Source organism: Coenobita brevimanus, chromosome 43, assembly GCF_032717465.1.
Source record: "Coenobita brevimanus isolate Jiangsu-jjx chromosome 43, ASM3271746v2, whole genome shotgun sequence".
Lineage (NCBI taxonomy): Eukaryota > Metazoa > Arthropoda > Malacostraca > Decapoda > Coenobitidae > Coenobita > Coenobita brevimanus.
The window spans coordinates 7,531,948-7,552,095 of record NC_136996.1 but is presented as its reverse complement, the minus strand read 5'-3'; the positions used below and the strand labels follow the sequence as shown (position 1 = coordinate 7,552,095).

General features: G+C 40.9%; 1 protein-coding gene across 3 annotated transcripts in view; it reads right to left on the bottom strand.

Moving 5' to 3' along the window:
• Window positions 1–20,148, bottom strand: part of LOC145397813 (uncharacterized) — an 856,770-nt gene that overhangs the window by 384,781 nt on the left and 451,841 nt on the right. For all 3 annotated transcript variants that reach the window (XM_080270837.1, XM_080270836.1, XM_080270838.1), the window contains exon 9: window positions 3,221–3,410. In XM_080270837.1, the coding sequence (XP_080126963.1) occupies window positions 3,221–3,410 (190 nt within the window). The remainder of the gene's footprint in view (window positions 1–3,220; window positions 3,411–20,148) is intronic.

Below are 20,148 nucleotides of genomic sequence, written 5' to 3'. Positions count from 1 at the left end.
AACATAAAGGGCATATGATTTGGTGTTAGGTTTGCACCAGTATCCCATGCAAGCCACTCTCTTCTTGTGGATGACATTAGAACAGCATGATTAAACATTTTTTTTCAATCGTCTGAGAGAAGGAAAATATTCCTCCACGCGGGAGAGGATAACCATCGATCGCAATGCACGGATGCACACTCAGATGGCTCTCGGACATGGAAGAGAACAATCATTCCAAGGAATATCAAAGAAATACTGCATCAGGCCCTCCTAATCAACAAAGCCAATATGTCACACAGCCCACTTATTGGGAGGGTCAACGGACCTTATTGGAGTGACAGAACGGGTTGATGTAATGAGACTTTGGTCAGAGAAGCCTATTAGGGGAAAAGTTGACAAAGTAAGCAGGAGAATTAGGCTATCCACATATCTACATCCATCCATCTATCTATGTCTGTCTGTCTATACCTATCTGTCTATCTATTTATCTGTCCATCTATACATACATACATTCATATAATATACATAAGATCTATCTATCTATTATATATATATATATATATATATATATATATATATATATATATATATATATATATATATATATTTTGCCAGACGCCTTAATCCCGTAAGGGGTGGCCACAAACAAATCGCCTCCATGTCACCCTGTCCCCCGCCATTTCATTGCCCTGCTCCCAGCTCACACACACCCTCTCATATACCTCTCTCTCTCTCTCTCTCTCTCTCTCTCTCTCTCTCTCTCTCTTTTATATATATATATATATATATATATATATGTCAGATCTTATTTGTGGAAACGTATATGAAAGAGGAGTGTGCGAGCTGTGGGGGAGGGCAGTGAAATGGCGGGGAACAGGGCGACATGGAGGCGATTTGTTTGAGGCCACCCCTTACGGGATTGAGGCGTCTAGCAATAAATAGATAGGCAGGCAGATGTTGGAGGTCTCCCCACGGCGATCTGGGATATCGGAAGTATGTTGTACAAGCTACTCTAGATCAATTACTCTTTGAATCCTGTGATGTATTTCTAGTTTCATTCTGGATACCGCTAAATAATGTTACCGGTATTCAGTTCTGGAGAGACATTCTGGAAGTGGTTGAGTTACTTATACTGTTCATTAACCCCTTCACTGCTAGATGTCTGTCAGAAGTTGAATAAAACTGCCTAGTGAAGGGTTAGTTGTAAAAGATGTCTGTATGATCAGATATTAGTATGTGTAGCAGTCTCAACCCACACTTTGACTGTGTAGGTGTGGTAGAGTCTCCAGCCTCGGAGTGCTGCGTAAGGACACATACATGACTTCTTGTCCCACATCACTCCCGCGATAGTCTCCAAGAAGACAATGATACTCACCACCCTCCTTCTTTCAATGTTTTCAGGTTTACGAATTTTTCCATAGGCGAATATTTCGTGGGAGAGGAGTAAGTGTGGCAGCATTATTCGGCGAAAAGCCAATAAGCCGAGCAGTAAAGTTAATAATGAGGTCCGCCAGGTTCCTTATCACCACCCACAGCTCCCCAGACGCATCCCCGCCCCTCACTTGTGCGCAGAGTCGGGGCCCAAATAGAGTGACTGTGGAACGCAATTAAGAGTTGATTCATGTGCCGGGGTGACGCGTTCATCTGCATCAGGACTACATTTCTGGTGCTCTGGTATGCAAATATTCGAAGCGCCTGAGCCAACACCCAAACTTTTGCTTGGTAACTTGGGAAAAAAAAAAAAAAAAAAAAAAAAAAAAAAAAAGCGCTGACCTTTTTTTTTTTTTTTAATCACCTAATCTATTTTCATACAGATGGCATTTTTCATCCAGGCATGCTAAAAATAGTATTCACGATTTCACAGTTTTATAAGTGTGTGTGTGTGTGTGTGTGTGTGTGTGTGTGTGTGTGTGTGTGTGTGTGTGTGTTCCTTTACCTTTTTCTCATCTAGCCTTCTCATACTTCATGCTTTCATTATTTGTGCTATGAATGAAGTAAGTATATACAGTACATACAAAGATATAACACTCCGGATTCGCGGCAATGGCTTATATGATCAAACTTCATAAAGAGCCAAAATAGTAACAGTCAGTTCTATATCATCCCTTTCAGGCAGCAGGGGCTCCAGGCCAGGCTACCGCAAAGAGCCAATTGAGAGTTGGGGGCCACACGGAAGTTCAAAATATCGACAATGATAATTTTCGTAGTATTAACACAAATCACTTTTAAAATCGCTGCCAAGTGAAATGGCTATGGCATAAAATATCAAGTACTTAATGAACAACTGTGATGCCTCGATACTGCCATACATTAGGAAAGTATAAGAAAATTTCTCAAACACCGTGAAAAGATGGACGGTCTTCGTTGCTGTACTTTCCTTATTTACAGCTAAGTCGACGCATAACATTGTTTAGCAAGCACATGATTATTTTCACACGGCATCTATCAATTTCGAAGCGATTCTTGCTGATACTACGAAAATTACCGGTATCGATATTTTCAGCTTCCTTGTTGCCCTCCAGACGCAGCATTTAAGAGTAGGAGATCGACCTACTATCCTGGCAGCTTTGTATATGACAGAAAAACCTTTATTCACTACTTGAGAGTTAGAACCGTAAAGTCAAACATATGAACTTCAACCCCGACCTCAGTTTTACATTCATTCTGCTGTTGTTTTCTAATTTTCATAGGCTATGGATTAAAATAATTTAAAAAATATTCTCAAGACAGTCTTTAACTTCCAGACCCCCTCTTCCACTCCCTCAATAATCATAGCGACTTCAATACACAACTGTACTTAATAATGTTGCGAAGTTCTCCAACCCTTCCAGAACAATTTTTTATTTTTGCTGTCTCCAGACCAATATACTGAACTCAGAAAATATTTTTATATGAAAGAGGTTCATGAGGACTGTACATAACCCAACCAGGTCTAAGGAGTCTCCAATAATAAAATCGTCTCGAGAGGGCAGGACCAAAACAGAAAAACGCGTCATTCAGTTGAAGCGATTAATAAATTCCCAAACCTTTTCCCAGTCTGTCTAAGTAATGGCAGTTTTAAAAAATATCATCAGAACAACTTAACACGTCATTATAGTTCCTAGTCATTCCTATCTTTCTGAAGCTTTAACCCAGCATCAACTGAATTCTTGATTTGCAGCATCCCAATATGATCTCTGCTTCTTCCTATCTCCCTCAGACTTGAAGCCTGCATCCCCAATGATTAATTCTCCCTCACCTCATTCTTGAGCTTCCTGAGCTCGTCCTTGAGCCCCTCCTCGGCGGAGTCCCACTCAGACTTCCACTCAACCACTTTGGACTTGAGTCTCATCTCGAACTCCTCCTCCTGGTCGTCGATGAGGCGTTGCATCAACTCGAGTCGCTCGGTGGCCTCTCTCATCTTGCTCTCATGTTCGCGGGCTTGGTCTCTGTGTGGTGGAGGAAAGCGGTTTATGTATTGTCCTGGCTCATTTCATAAGGAAATAAAAATACACGAAGTGGTGAGATCATAATGAGGTCTGCACGTTATTTGGTACAGCGGGCTGATGTGGTGTGTGTGGGATCATTTGGTAAGGAATAAAAACGATACCTGAGGTGGTTGGGTCATGACGAGTAGTGTTGATTCTATAGTAAAAAAAAGAAAGAAAAAACAACAATACTGGAGGAGAACGTGTTGATGTAGTTTGCAGGATTACTGGGTTGACATCATACAACTTAACCCCTTCCGCATGTGGACGTCATTTTCGTCATATTCTTGCTACCACCAGTTAGTTTTACTCAACTTATGAAGCTTTTCGAACTAAAGTGGATAGGTTTAGACTTCATTAAACCCTTTGCTACGAGGGAACTCTCCTCGGTAAACACAACAGTCTCGTAGCAGCAAGAATATAACTTACATCCTCGAGCTGGAGAGATTAAAACTGTTCAGGCATATAGAAAGAATAAAGACGGGGAATCTGATGAAAATGATACGTGCGCCAATGACATGAATGAGAGAAGGAATTAGAAAGAGGAAAATCGAGAACAAGGGAGGGTGATCTGGCATTGAAAAGGGAACGATAATTTTGCTGGAAGCGTATAAAATATATTTCACCCCTTCACCTCAGTGATGTGTTATTTACATTTATTCATGCTACATGTACCTCCAGGAAGTTTTGTCAATTAACTAGGCGGAAATTTTCGTCTTTTTGCACCTTATTTCCGTAAGCTCAGTAGCAGAATAAGAGCATACAGTGACTCAACATCCTTCCATAGAACACCTTTGAGACTAACATCATACTCTAGTGCAATTTATTTATTTATTTTTTGCTATAGTTCAATACAGAAGACAGAGAAGTGGCTGTTATACGCCTAGTCAGAGTGATCAATGTACGAGTATATAATTATGCGGTGATGAAAGTGAAATGCCAAAGTTACTCAAGGCTCCTGTAGGTTTCTCCGTTTGCAAGATCATTTAGTCGACGTAGTGAAAGTGAAATGTCAAACTTACTCTAGGTGACTGTAGGCTACCGGAGGGGCAGGAACATTTAGTTGGTCAGCTGAAAATGAACAGCCAAAGTTACCCCACGCTAGTGTAGGTTTCTGTGTGTGGAAGACCATTTAATCGGTGTGGTGGAACTGAACATCTACGTGACCCCAAACTCGACTAGGTTCCTGGTCAAACAAAACTTTCTGATAGCGGTGGGAGGAGGGATGGAGTGGGGGTTGTGGTGGTAATGGAGTGTCAGTGTGGTCAAAGAGAAGCAAGAGTGATCTGTATGGAAAGTTAGATAGTGAATGGAAGGGATGAGGCGATGTGTATGGTCCCTGTGTGGAGGAGGGGAATTGGATGACAGGGCAGAGAGGAAGGAGATGATGTGGTGGAGGGGATTAAGTTGATATGGTGGAGGAGGTATGGTCTGATGGAGGGGAACAGGCTGATATAGTAGAGGGGAATGGGTTAATTTGGTAAAGAGAGATGGTGTGGTGGATGTGAGTGATCTGATGTGATTCGAGAAGATTGGTTGATGCAGTGGAGCGGAGAGGGAAACGGAAAGTGGTGGAGAGGAGAGGGGAACAGAATGCAGTGGAGAGGAGAGGGGAACGGATTGTGGTGGAAGGGAACGGGATGCTGTGATGAAAGGGAAGGGGTTAAATAAAGTGTGCAGGATCATTTGTTGAGAAACGTGGAAAGAATGCTTAGAATGGTATGGCCATATAAAGAGATGGGTGTGTCAGAGTAAAACAATGAGATGACTGACAAAACTAGAGAGAACATTAAGAACAAAGAGAGGTAATATGCCCAGAAAAATGGGAAGATGGTGGCTGTAAATGAGGCACTTTTACACACACTTTTATTTTTTAAGGGGCTAAGAATTTGAATTATTTGGAGGATTTTACCTCGTGTCAAGAAACTGCCACTGGAGGCTTTTATTTCATGTTAGGCAACGGCCACTGGTTAGGTTCAAAAGCATCACCCATTGATATATAGCGTGCGCCTAGCCCAGTTGGCTAGCTTACAATAGATTTGTTGGGTAGTTATTCTGTCCAGACCACCTTTCACAGAATGTAGCGTCAGGCAATACAGAGACAGACCAGGTAAGAGGAAGCAGTAGGGAGGGAATGCGATAGGGAGAGTTGTAGGTGAGAGAATTAGGGTAGGTGGGATGAAGGTGGGAAAATATTAATAAACAATCTTAATGGTCTAAGTAAAAACTCAGGCAAGTGGGAAGTGATGATAACGTGAGGGAGTGTGTGAAAGCGGACGTGGGGGGGGGGGGACGCCATGTGGATAGCTTACTCGATCTTATCTGAGAAGAGAAGAGCCTTAAGCTTTTGAAATCTGGCAGCTTATTGGTTGTGCGAGTGTATTCATTATCAAGGACGCATATTAATTTATTTTTATTATAATGGTTACAATAACGGTTTGACGGCAATATTGCCCAAATATTATATATAGTTATGTGCATAGCCTAGATAAATGTAAAAACGGTGCCCTACAAAGTTTTTCAGATGGCCTACATACGTGTGAAACTTTGAATTCTCGGAAAAATTCAAAACACGTCCAGGTATAGTTTCACGAGAGTCTTGATTTTTTTTTTCTCATGTTCAGGTAAATTAAGGTAAGTTATGTCATTACTGCGAAAGTTTCCAAAATCTAACCAGGTAAAACATCGGAATTCCCATTGAAATATACTGCTACCTGATGTCTGGTGAACGGTAGACAAGTGGCTGGGGTTAGGCCGCTCGTGGGATGTCCCTCTTGGCTATGTAGATGAATATTCGAATTTACTTGAGAGCGTTTGCATTATGCTTTCTATTTTCGCATCAGTTAATATTACTGTTTATACTTTCGTATACCGTAATCAGTAAATTTTCTATCTTTTTAAGTTTCACATATCTAGTTACAACTTGCAACTGTGAGATGTGGATCCGTTGATTTCCCATCAAGACTTTAGGTTGATCTTAAAGACTCTGTATTACTACTGGATTCTATATTGGGAGCTTTAATGTTACACCCACGGAGTGTAGCTGATCTCTAACTCTAATACAGTCGTTCAGGGCACAGGTACAGAGTCCTTTGTGTACTGCCCAATGTCACTCCTACATTGTTTACTGATAGAACTGTCTCTCCAGCAGAATTTGCAAGAGGTCTGCTGTCCTCAGTTTGACTCGGATGTCCACAGATGCCTCAACGGGAAACATCTGGTTACTTACTCGTGCATTTCTCACCCTCTCTGGATGAAGCAGACATCTCCCGATATTTTTTTTCCTAGCTGATACAGAGATTAATAGAAGGTAGAAGATAATTTAAATAGTAAAACAACACTGATATTTGAAGCAAATGATAAGAAAAGTATATGACAATCCATCCATCCATCATCCAGTCCTACATTGCCCCATGAGGAACATAGAAGCCCAGGGCTAGGCAGTTGGTCCCGACATTTAAGATGAGAGTGACCAGCCTCACTCATCCCTGAGTGGCATTACATGAGCAATCAACCCCAACCACCCCTTGCATATAAACCTTCACCGGCTCAATCCGATTGGAGCGCTATAATTACCCACTAAACCACCAGGCGCCAAAATTTGGTTATATGGTTACCACCCAGCGTAGTAAATGGTTTCCTGGTGCACAGGAAACCATTTCGCTTGTCACTCAGTGTAGAGTCACCCACAGGTAGAAGGAAGTGGAAAGAATGAAGGAAAGAAACACAGAAGAGGGAGTGTAAAGTCACCCGTAGGCAGAAGGACAAGAAAAGAATGAAGGAAAGAAAGACATAATAGAATGGAAGGAAAGAAGGATGGAAAGGAAAGGGCAGACACTCGGGAGCAGCACAACATCGAGTGAGTGGATGGTAAGCGCCCCCACCTACCACAATATATGATAATACATTATAATAATTATACAACAAAGCTGTAACAAGTTATGGGCTGCAGGATATTTAAAGGTGACCATGACATACAGCTACTCACCTGTGTCTACCATTCATTTTCCACTGGAACTCCGATATTCTACAAGGCTGGATTTTACAAACTATCGCAGCAACGACATAATTTACCTTAATTAGCCTGGATATGAGAAATAATCAAGGTACTCGTAAAACTTTACCTGGACGTATTTTGATTTGTCCCGAGAATTCAAAATTTCACACGTACCCAGGCTAACTGAAAAACTTTGTAAGGCACCATTTTATAGTTAATGTACGCACATAACTACTGTATATATAATATTTTATCTGGACAATACTGTCGTCCAACGGTTACTGTAACCTTTATAATAAAAATAATTTAATATGGGTCATTTATTATGGCTACACTCGGACAATCAACTGCCAGCTTTCAAATGCTTAAGGCTCTTCTCAGATTAGATCAGATCGTATAAGCTATAGTGGTACTAGTAGTAGGACGGCGAATTGTTCTTCTTTTGCTGGAATGTTGATGATGATGACTGTAGTGGTGGTGGTGGTCTTGGTGGTGGTGGCGGCGGCGGGGCGGCGCGAAGCACAAAAGGGTACTTTTGAGTAAGGAAGTGAGAGACAAGGATAGATGAGAATGCGATTTTTTTTTTTTTTTCGGAGAATTCAGTAAAAGTTGTCTCTGGGCGTTAACTAATGAGACTTGCAAGCTTCATGTTGGAGAAGAAGAGAAAGGAAGTGTATGCGACAGCAAACAAAATGTGAAAATGAAATTATATTGGTTGTAATAAAAGGGAGATAGGAAACGAGAGAGTAAAGAAACGCATTAAAAGAAGGATGTGCTGGGAGAGGCAATATATTGCCCTCAAAATATGACTCTTCTTTCTTCTATGTATCTCTCTGTAACCAGGCGCTGTAATCCTGTAAGGGATGGTCGCAAACAAAACGCCTCCATATCGTCCTGTCCTCTAACAATTGGCTGCCCTCCCTTCAACTCACAACCTCCCTTCTCATGTATCTACTTCATCTTTCCATCTAATTCTGGGCCTCCCCCTCCCCGTCCCCCTCTCCCGCTCCACCTCACTCACACTCTCATAATCAGTCTCTCATTTTCTCCTTTCTTCTTGATGCAAATTATTAACAGCCAAAAATCAGTTGTTTTCCTAGAATTAATAAGCACCTTTTCATGTCTGTAATACTGTACTGCACTAGGGCATAATGTACGTAATGGATTTTCACATTATCAACAGGACACAAGGCATATCAAACCAGCAGTCCAAATGCACATATTTTGCCTTTCATCAATAATCATATATGTTTCACCGTTAATAATGCCTAACCATACTACTGACCTTCTGGTAACATATATTTTATTTCTGCTACCTTCAGACAATTTTATTTAACTTAGGAACGACTTTTCAAAGTAGGCAGTTAGATATGGCCTTCATTATAATCTTAAATACCTCACAGGAGACGTCTTTTGGAAGTTTAATAAAATCGTCTGGAGATGCCATCAGGCCACTGAAAAAACAAAAGACGTCATCACAGTGGAACGATTAAATATGACTGAAGAGTGGCTGGTGACACATTGCGCTGAGACAGAGAGAGAGAGACAGAGAGAGAGAGACAGACAGACAGACAGACAGACAGACAGAATCACAACCTTATATTCAGCCTCTACATAATGGAAGGTTTAAGTTATTCTTCCTCTCTCTCGCCTCTGAAGTTGCACAGTCCTGATTTCCACTAGAATCTAAACAAGACTATGTGAGATCAAGAATTCCCAACCAGGAATTACTACAATTAATAAAACTATGAAAACACGATAGTTCATGCCGGTAATATATCTTTTATACTGTTTATACATACATATTGACAGACAGATAGACTGATAGATAGATATAGATACGCTATATAGATATAGATAAATTGACAGACAAATAGACTGATACTGATATAGATAAATGGATAGATAGATATAGATACATATTTTATTTATTTATATATACTAGTCCTTGCCCGCAAAAATTTGTGGGAATATTAGCCTTTCCATCACAAAATGTTAGCATATACCACTATTTTTGTGTCCATACCGCTATTGAGCCCACAATGACCACTTCTGACCAAAAAGTCGAAAAAATGATTTTCGCACACTTTTCCGAATCGCGATGTCCAACAATTTCGCGGTGTCGCGTCGCGCGCAATCGCCAATATTTGTGTATGGTATTTTTCTAACACTCCCTTAACTTACCTCGACCTAATGCAAAATCATTTAGGTCGATATCTATTACCGTTCCCGTGAAAGAAACACACACACACACACACACACACACACACACACACACACACACACACACACACACAGCTTGACTTTAACAGATAGACCGACAGACAGACAGAGATAAATAAGTGTGTGTGTGTGTGTGTGTGTGTGTATATATATATATATATGACAGTCACGAAGAAATGAACTGCAAAGGATGTAGAGCCGTAGTATAGTCTTATGTGCCCTCGAGCTACGTGATATAAGTTGTAAAAGGACGGAAATCTGGGCCATATTAAAGTGAAAGAATTTTGGTTACGATCTCTCCTAAGCCAACGAATATACGGCACATGTCATGAAATCTACTACCCAAACCCACCACCCTTCACTCACCACTTCAACTTCTCATACATTCACTCATTCCATTCCTTCACTCACGTAAGTGAGTTGGCTCGTATTTATTTTACTTTTTGCCAACTCGAGATGATTCTATTCAGTCTAATCAAAAGAAAACTTTTCGAACAAGAGGGGTCCGATATGACCATCTCTAGGGCCATCACTTTCGGGAATTTCTCCTATGCTGGGGTGGAATCGTCTGGGAATACCAAGAACTCAATAACAAAGACATTATTGAAATGGATATTTTAAGGGCCACCATCTAAATTCCTTTACCATTTCTATTATCACATCACCCTCGTCCACAGACGACTTTCTCTCTCTGTTCGATGTCCTTTTACTGTTTGATTACGAAAACTTTATTCTCTACTTACATATCATTCAGCTTAGAAATGACCCTCGAGGGGAAGGGGTTGGCAGTAATGCAATACAAGAGAAGTAGCTCTCGAAAGGAAGAAGTCAGACCCACTCTTCACTCTGTCTCTTAGAACGACATCCTCTGAGCTAAATCACCTGGTGGAAGCAGTAATAAAATACAGAAAGTGCTAACGTACAGAAGTAAACCACGTCAGCATCACCTTAATCCTCTCACTGCGATGGTCGACATTAGGCATATTATTCTCACTAATTGTAGGCGACTTAATGTGAAATTCTGCGAAGTCACAGGGCTAATCACACACACACACACACACACACACACACACTCTCTCTCTCTCTCTCTCTCTCTCTCTCTCTCTCTAACCCTGTCATCCCGGGTACATCGTAACATATTGTATCCCTGCTCTCTACAGGCGATTTTATTCAACTTTGCACAATACCCTTATAACGAAGTGGTTAATGGAGGCTTTATCTCATCCTTGCAGTTCGAAAAGTCTCCCCAAAGAGAAATAAAATCCACCAGGAATGGTAAAAATGAATGTAAGACGGCGTCCTCGGAGTTAAGGGCGAACTAGGGTGACAGTGTTTGGATACTTATGCTTCAAAATGCAAAGTGTAGTGCAAACCCATATTTTTTAAGGCCATTTATGGAACGCCTGTGGTTATTACGTATGGTTAGCCTGCATCCCATTCTATACAACGCAGTCAGCACCCATATAGGAAGGGCAAATACTTTCCATCATCGTCACATACTTAAAAAAAAAAAAAAAAAAAAAAAATTGGGTCTACATTTCATTTTTCAGCTTCGGGTTTAAGCATACGACCATTATTCTCATCCACTATTGGTGATTTTAGACAGGAAAGAAAAAGCCTTCGTATACAGATAGTTAACAGCGGTCCATTCTGTCACTTGAGGTCGGTTTACTGAATATTCTTACTAACTCCAGGCAGTTTAATTCAGCAAAGACACTTCCTACGTAGTCAAGTAGTTAAAATCATCTCTCAATTCATTTCGCTGGATGGTACATTTAATCGTTATTTTCATTTACTTTAGATGATTTCTGTTAACTCTTCACGACTTTATTGAACAGAGGAACCCTACGTAGTTAAAATGCTGACGCCTTCACTACGCCTCTGTGTGTGTGTGTGTGTGTGTGTGTGTGTGTGTGTGTGTGTGTGTGTGTGTGTGTGTGTGTGTGTGTGTGTGTGTGTGTGTGTGTGTGTGTGTGTGTGTGTGTGTGTGTGTGTGTGTGTGTGTGTGTGTGTGTGTGTGTGTGTGTGTGTGTGTGTGTGTGTGTGTGTGTTCTGAAGGCTTCGGAGGCATCTAGTAGTGAAGAATTAGAAACAAACTCTGTCAACCCCTTCAGCCCATGCTCCTAAGCTGAACAAATACGTATGGTGGGAGCAAAAACTAATTATTAAAGGTGTCATTATACTAAACTGGTTAATCCATCCACGAATCCCACTTCATTCGCCACACAAGTCCTCCATGCACGTCTCATTCACTAGGATGATAGAAATTTAATGTTACAATCTGAATCGTTCCTTTTGTTTTTAGTAGAGACAAGCCTACAATGTCAAACCATTAATACATCACAGCCTTCATTATTAACTAAATAACCCCTATATACATATCTCTTGTCTCTTCATTTTCACTGCACAGACCCTTACCTTTATATGAATCTCTCTCGTCTCTTCATTTTCATCACACTGACCTCCTCCTTACTACTACCACCACCACCACCACCACCATTCCCTCTCTAATAATTTTCTCAGCCTCAAAAATACCCAAGCCCAAGCAGGTCCTTCTCTTTTCCACCAAAACGATTTTCTCACTTCCCTATTGATTCCTTCAACCATTTTCCCTCCTCCCTGCTGTCCAAGACCAGCCGTTAGGCTTTCTTTTACCTTTACCAAAGTCACGCTCTCACGACAAACACCACAGTTTTTACTCTAGTGACCTCCTGATACATTGATTAGGCAGAGAGAAATCCTAAAAAGTAATGTGCTTATATCCTCACTCTTTTATTTGTCACGTAGCCTCCCATACATATCAACTAACCCCCTTGATTTGCCACAGAACCCCGATTTACATCCGTCTCCTCTTTGGTTCCTCATCGTACCGGCCCCTCCCCACGCACACAATTCCCTATTCAACCCTGTTTCCACCTCCCTGCTTCCCACTCTCTCCACCACCAGACGATGCGCTCCCAGAATCAAACACGGGCCCGGAGTAGCTCTGGCTCTTCTCTTTCACCAAACCCACACCCTCACCACCGCCAACACCAACTTTCCATCTTCTATCCTCTTTCCACCTCCCATACATATTTTTCAACCCTTCACTCACTACAAAACTTGATAAACGCATCTCCTTTGCCCTTCTACATTCCATCAAGTTCTTCATCACCTGCGCCACCACCACCACAGTTCTCCTTTCACCCCTGTTCCCTCCCCACTGCTTCCCAGCCCTGCTACCACCAGGCGTTGTGCTGGGCCAGAAACCTACACGAACCAGGGGTAACTTTGTCTGTTCCTTAAGACCACGCTGGACCGAGAATACTAACGAGGCCTGAGCCGGCACGTCCCTTCCCTGGTAATCCCGAAGTCGGTGCACCATCCCTGTGTCTTTTCGAGAGGAAGGAAAAACTTGCTCGTGTCTGGGCGGCAATTTGATTCAATTCTTGCCCCTTCCCACAAGAGCAAGGGAGGTGGATTCCCTGGCATGCAATAAAAGAAGTTGCAAATACAAGACTCCTCGTTTAAACATGCTCGTATAATAGTAATGCATGCCCAAACATTTCAAGGGGGAGAAGTGAACCAAACAGAGTATTATATTGGTTTATTCTTGGTATATTTAGATGGTTGTAATAGATTAAGACAGACTTTTCGGATGGGAAGAGTTAGACACAGTTTTCATCAATCCCTCACTGCTTCAGATCTGCCCCAAGTCAAGCAAAACCGTCTGCAGGAAACAAGACTATGGAGTAAAATGAATAACCTGACCGAACGTTTTAATTCAAGTCCCTTCCCCCAAGAGCTCGGAGTTAGATTCGACAGCGTGCTATAAAAATAACTGCAAATATACAACTCCCTTTCTGAACATAAATCCAAACAATCCACCAGAAAAATATTAATCAGATGACATATTTTACTGGTTCTTTCTTGCCATCTCAAGAGGAATATATTAAGATTACTGACAGAGTTCTCTGACTTGAGGAGTTACATAATGCCTTCATCAATCCAATCCTACACACACACACACACACACACACACACACACATACACGGAGGAGCGCACGCGCAAGCACGCACAAATACACATTCACAACCACACATATACGTACAGATGAGTGCATGTGAGCGCACACGCACACTAGAAAACACACTCATACCCACACCCACACACACACACACACACACACACACACAAACACACACACACACACATACACGCACACACATTCACGAGCTCACTAATATACACAAAAACATACAAAAAAATATATATATATGGGCACACAAACATATACACTGTACAAACAGACACAAAAAGCACAAACACAAGAACATGCATACAAACATACAAACAAACAAACATGCATACACGGGCACACTCTCTCTCTCTCTCTCTCTCTCTCTCCTTTGACGTTTCCTTGGCTGCCCATTCCTGAGTGCAGTCACATTGCATCAGACGGAAGCTCCTTTCTCATTTTTTTTCTCGATTTCACATTTTTCTTGTCCTCTCTCTCTCTCTCTCTCTCTCTCTCTCTCTCTCTCTCTCTCTCTCTCTCTCTCTCATCGTTTCTTCCTCCCCTTCCCTCCCTCTCTCCCTTCCTCTCCTTTTTTTTTTTCCCCTCTTTCCTTCTCTCTTTCTCTTCCTCTTTCAATCCACACTTCATCTCCTATCTTCTCTTTCTTTCCATCTCTCTCTCTCTCTCTCTCTCTCTCTCTCTCTCTCTCTCTCTCTCTCTCTCTCTTTTCCTGACTTCCTCCCCTATTACAGTAACTTTTTACCCATTAATCCACTCTTTCATTCTCCTCAGCTTTTACACTTCCCCTCCCCGCCTCATCTTCAACTTTTATTTGTATCGTTATCTTTCTTTAAGCTGCAGAGAGAAAGAGAGAGAGAGAGAGAGAGAGAGAGACTTCCATTTTGTATACTTAACTACTTTCTCCCTTACCCCCCAAACAATGCTCTCTCTCTCTCTCTCTCTCTCTCTCTCTCTCTCTCTCTCTCTCTCTCTCTCTCTCTCTCTCTCTCAACTATCGATTTTTTTTCCTTATTCTTCCATCTGAACATTCTTAGTGAGTTTTATGGATCTCCATGATTCACCTTAACTTTTCCTCTTATTTTTTTATTTATTTATTTTTTTTTATTAGTATTATCCGTCCTAACTTCTGTTTATCGTTTTCCCATTTCTATTAATTTTTTTTCCTTTGTTTTCTTTTCCTGTTTCAAGCTGTAGTGCTGTCATACGTTTTCTTTATCTTACTTCCCTGTCATTCTTTTTTTCCTTGTTAAATTTCTCTGCCTCTCTTCTCTTCCCCAATTGATTCTTATATTTTTCTCTGACCCTAGGTTCAAAGCTGCTTATTTATCAAACTTGCTTCGAATTTCCAAACTTTTATATATTTCCCTCGAACCAGCGACTATTTTCTCCCTCTTCTTACTCCCTGTCTGATATCTTTTTTTCCCCCTCGCCTGCTGTAGTTCCCTTTTTTACCGTTTTCTTTGCTCTAATTTCCATGTTATGATTCTCTTTACGTCTACTTTTATCTTTACTTTCTCGATGTTGCCCTTGCCCTTAATGCCATATATTTTTCATTTTGTTCAAAAGGTTATTTTGATCTGTTATCTCTGCTTCCCACTTCCAAGTTTCCTTCTTTCCCATGTTTTCTTTGCCCCTCACTTCCAAGCACTGGAAATTTTCGCTCCACTTTCTTTGCCTCTCACTTCCATTATTGTTTTCTCTCTCCAGAACGTCTTTTTTTTTTTTTGTCGTTTTCTCTGCCTCTCACACTCGCCGCCTCTCACTTTCTTTGTCTCTCACTTTCCAGCTCTGATTTTCCCCATTCTTGTCGTCTGGGATCCTGGACAAGAGCCGCGGCCTCTTTATATTCAAGGCCAGTCGCCCCTCGCTCCTCCTTCTCTAAGCCTCATGTATATTTTCATAAAACCCTTCCTTTTCTTCCATTTACCTCCCTAACTCTTGGAAAAGTAGAAATATCTGTATGGAAAGTTGCATAAGGGGAAATAACAAGACATCTCAGTCCGTTCAGAAGTATACATAAAGAAATGTGAGGATGTTTATTTGCTTATTTGTTGGACAGAAAGTACACCTGAACAGAAAAAATATACTGGACTTTGTTTGGGAAATTACATAGAAGAATGTACCTATTCCTTTATCTTTTGCGAAATACCTAATCTTAAATCTCATCTACGATGGCAGTGACCAAAACCTCTCAAAGGTCTACAGTATGTTAGCTACTTCACTACGATTTTGTTTTTGTTTTTTTTGTTTTTTTTAAGGACAACCTGGTCTGGCGGTACCAAAAAGCAGGAGATAGCTGACCGCCTACTCTCCGAAATATTTCCACCCTGAGCTGCCAAATGTCACGCACTTTTGCCAAAGCTCTCTATACTTTCACAGACCTAGTGTGACCTTGAAAAATTCTTTTTCTGGATGACTGTGATATGGCTCCCTGAAGACTACATAGCATTAGTGCCATCCAGCCATAACAGCGATCACACTTCCACGAACGTAAAAAAAATATATCGAAAGCATGATCTTACTACAAAGCGATTAATGGAGCTTGCGTCTAGCATCTTCCCTACGGGTGGCCTCCAGTTAATGTGAAAAATGTCTGGTAACGAGAGGAAAATAACAAGCATAAACCGTATTAATCCCTTTAACCATAGTCGTATTCTCACTTCAGTCCCGGTACCAACTAATGATCTTACTTAGATTCAGAAAGATCCTACAATGCCGACGAGTTTGATTCATACTGGTTCTCTCATCACTGTTAAAGGCTTCCCCTGTGCTAAATAAAGTCGTCTCAAGGTAGAAAACAAAAAATTAAGAAGTCATCGCAATAAATTAGGGACATTACCACCGATTCCTTCACTTATCACCAAGCCGGCATTCCTCACACCATTACATTATTTTCTACAATCCTCGCAGCCTTCTACTTTTGGAATTACGTACAGTTCGCGGCTATTCGTCCTATGTACTTGAGTCTTATTTTCTATGCACTCTATATATACAACTTTTACTCACATTAAACTGTTTGAACGGGGAAAGGGACTGGAGGTCTCTTGGAAAAATGTAGTTAAGTTTATTTTTTTTTTGTTCCTTCCTTGGCTCTTCAGATTCACCAATATTCTGCCTTACTCTTCCATAACCCCCCCCCTTCCCTCTCTCTCTCTCTCTCTCTCTCTCTCTCTCTCTCCTTTTTTTCCAACCCATTTTGCTCCCTCCTCATCACCACTAGCTCTCTATCACCTTCGTCCTGCTGTCTCCCTCCATCCCTGCCCAGACTTCCAGCCACCCAAACTCTCTTTTTAATCATACCAACCTTCCCCTTCGCTTCCCTTCCCTTCATCCCGTTTCCTCGTTTTTTCCTCGCCAGTTTCTCCAGAGTCGGAGGAAAAGTCTCTCTCACTTCTTCCCCCAGTGTTTGGCACCGGAAGATACAGAGGTTTGGGGAGGGTCGAAGGATTAATCTTGCCAGGAAGAATATAATCCGTGAAAACACTCGTCTTCTTGGTACCACTATTACTTGAACTCTTTGTCCGGAAAATTTTATCCTAGACGCTACTGTTCTTAACTTTTAAACATATGTTGTGGGTCTCTATTATATGCCATATACTACAATGTTTTTACCTCTTGCTGACAGTACTGATCTAAGTTTTTGACACTTTTCTTTTTTAGTTATCTGTTACCTGCAAATGTTCAGTATATAATTTCGACAAACTTTATCATTTTCACAAGTTCCTTTAAGGGGCCACAGTTCATTTTTTTTTTGGCTGAAAATGAAATTAGGCATCAATTTACATGAAATTTTACTGGGTAATAGCTATATGTGTGGCAAAACTAATCCCTGAGCTTTATTTGTAAGTGATTAAATCATCAATGATATTTTTAAAATGATTATATGTTTACTCACTTAGGAGCAGTAGTCAGTGAAAGTTAGTTTTCGTTTTTATTTCGTTTTCGTTTTAAAAGGCTCCAACATGCTTGGATGTGACGGCCTTGGTCACCTAATGGCGGCTCTCCACGCTGCACGATCCACTGCAGCCTCCCTGTTCAGTCCCTTAACCCTGAGGTCACACACTTAGGTTAAATATATTAAGATTTTAATGAAAATTTTTTTCTTTTTTTTTTCATATATCGTCCTGAAACTTTCTACACGCTTAAGTAGGTATCATAGCTATTATCCAGTAAAGTTTCATGCAGACTGATGCATAATATCATTTTCAACCAAAAATCTGAACTGACGCCCCTTAATCGACGGTTGCATGTCGTAGAATGAGGATATAACTTTTTTTTTTTTTTTTTTTTTTTTTTTTTTTTTTTTTTTGGGGGGGGGGGGGGGGGTTTGATAAGCTTTCTTATACCAGCATGAAACATTTTGCCAAGATCTCACTACCCGAATCTGTCCACACTGAAATAAAGACCTGGACTGTAAAACAACGGCTGTGTATCATCGTATGCAACAGTGTTTGGGTGCTTGCCTCATCAGCTATGCGCTCTGTCCTATGCATGACTGCACTGAGCTTAGGATCTGTTTTTATCAACACTGTTACTTCGATCTCGTTAATGTTTAAGGCACATCTTGGCTACTTTTTTAATATCAATAATGAGATTCCCGTTCTGTTATGTTAGCCTAGAGTCATTATCTATTTAACCCCTTCACTACAAAATGCCTAAAGTCAGTACAATCGTCTACAAGAACCAAGAATAAAATACAAACGGTGTCATCTTAACGGGAAGACTTACGTATAAAGTTAAATACAACGAGGATGGAAGTCGACGTTTACAGAGAAATATAGACCACCTTTTATTTTGTCTCCCCCTCTCGCTTTGTCATCGTATAAAATCATTCTTGCCGGAAGTTCACTCTCACTCAGCCAGCCCCCGAGAAGAGTGACGATTCTTAATTCTGTAACTAACGTCTAGCTGCTTTAATCTTTTGCATTTCCTTTCTTTGTCTATATCCTTAGCAGAGAATTTGTAGGCATCTTTCTTTTTATAGTCTTTTTTCTGACGGTCAGTATGAGTTCCTTTCGGGGAAGTGGGGGGGGGGGGGAGGTTGAAATTCACACCGCTGTACTGAGCATATCCAAGGCTTTCGACTGAGTATGGAATGAATATCTGATTTTTAAACTTTGCTCCTGCTATCTGCCTTTCTATCTGCGCCCTCATCCCAAACTAATTTCTCGTGTATCTTTCTGCTATAGACAGTTAATGCTTTCCTTTTACAGCTATCTTTAGTATTTTCATGTGGGTTACGTCTTTTCACCAAGCCTATTCCTAATATAATTCGACGCCAAATATTCTGACCTCCACATATACTGCATATACTTCTCCAGTCATACACTGCTGATATCACTCTCTATTTTTCCACCACTTCTTGAAGCGTCCATCAGAACAGTCACTGCAAAATTCAAGCAACGAGATTTGCAAACCGAGCTTCCTATCTGTCTATTACTTCCAATCTGAAAAGAACGATAATAATGAATCAAGCGTCAAATTATTCAGTCGCCCTGCTCGACTTTACTAGCTAGTCTCATGTCTCCAGGCTCTCAGCGACATACGGCTCAGTACTTCACATCTTAATATTTTCGGTGTTTCTTAATCCATGATCGTTTCCAAAGAGATCACATTACTTCAGATAAGAAACTATCTCTTCAAAGACTAGGTGTGATGTACGGACTCCATGCTTTGCTCAACCCTGTACAGTATGGTTAATGATTTTGCACAATGGACATATTCACTCTATGTGAGGTACAACGCTCGTATGACAGGCCTCGCTCCATAAACTTCTCTAAACAAGGTAGTGTCAAAGGCTCTTACCCTCATTAATATCTTCCTTTCACCAATGCCACTCACTCAATCTCTCTTTGTCTCATTGCCTTGATTAAAGCATTGTTGGAATCAGAAACTTAAGCATTCACTTCATGAGATGTCGTCTAATACCCAGTTACTCACACATTTTTTTTTATATAGGTGTAAACAAATCATTTTTTGAAACAGCCTCTAAGTTCGTACTTCCCACTGATCAAATATTCAAACCTTCAAACGCAACGAATTAAGCATATTAAAATAAACGGATTAAAATTTTGCTCGCCCTCCCTCATATGTCTTTTTCTAAGTTTCTACTTTCTGCAATGAAACAGATGAAAAATAATGTCTTACGTATTTTATTTGTCACATAATATTACTCTCACAATCCCACTGTTATTACATCTCATTTACTTCACCCTCATTTTACTAAAACTCACCATTACTGTGCATCATCTTCACCTCCCCTCTCGGTTTCACTCTCACAGTACCTTGCATCTCTCTCCCTCTCTCTCTTTTGCGTCGCTAACCCAATTCAGGAGTGTGCCTCCATTCTCTGTGTCTCTCCATTCATGTCTCCCCCTCGCTGTCTCGCACATCTCATTCCCATTGTACCCCGTCCTCACTCTTCCTCACAGTAAAATTGCTTCATTTATATGCTTTCCCA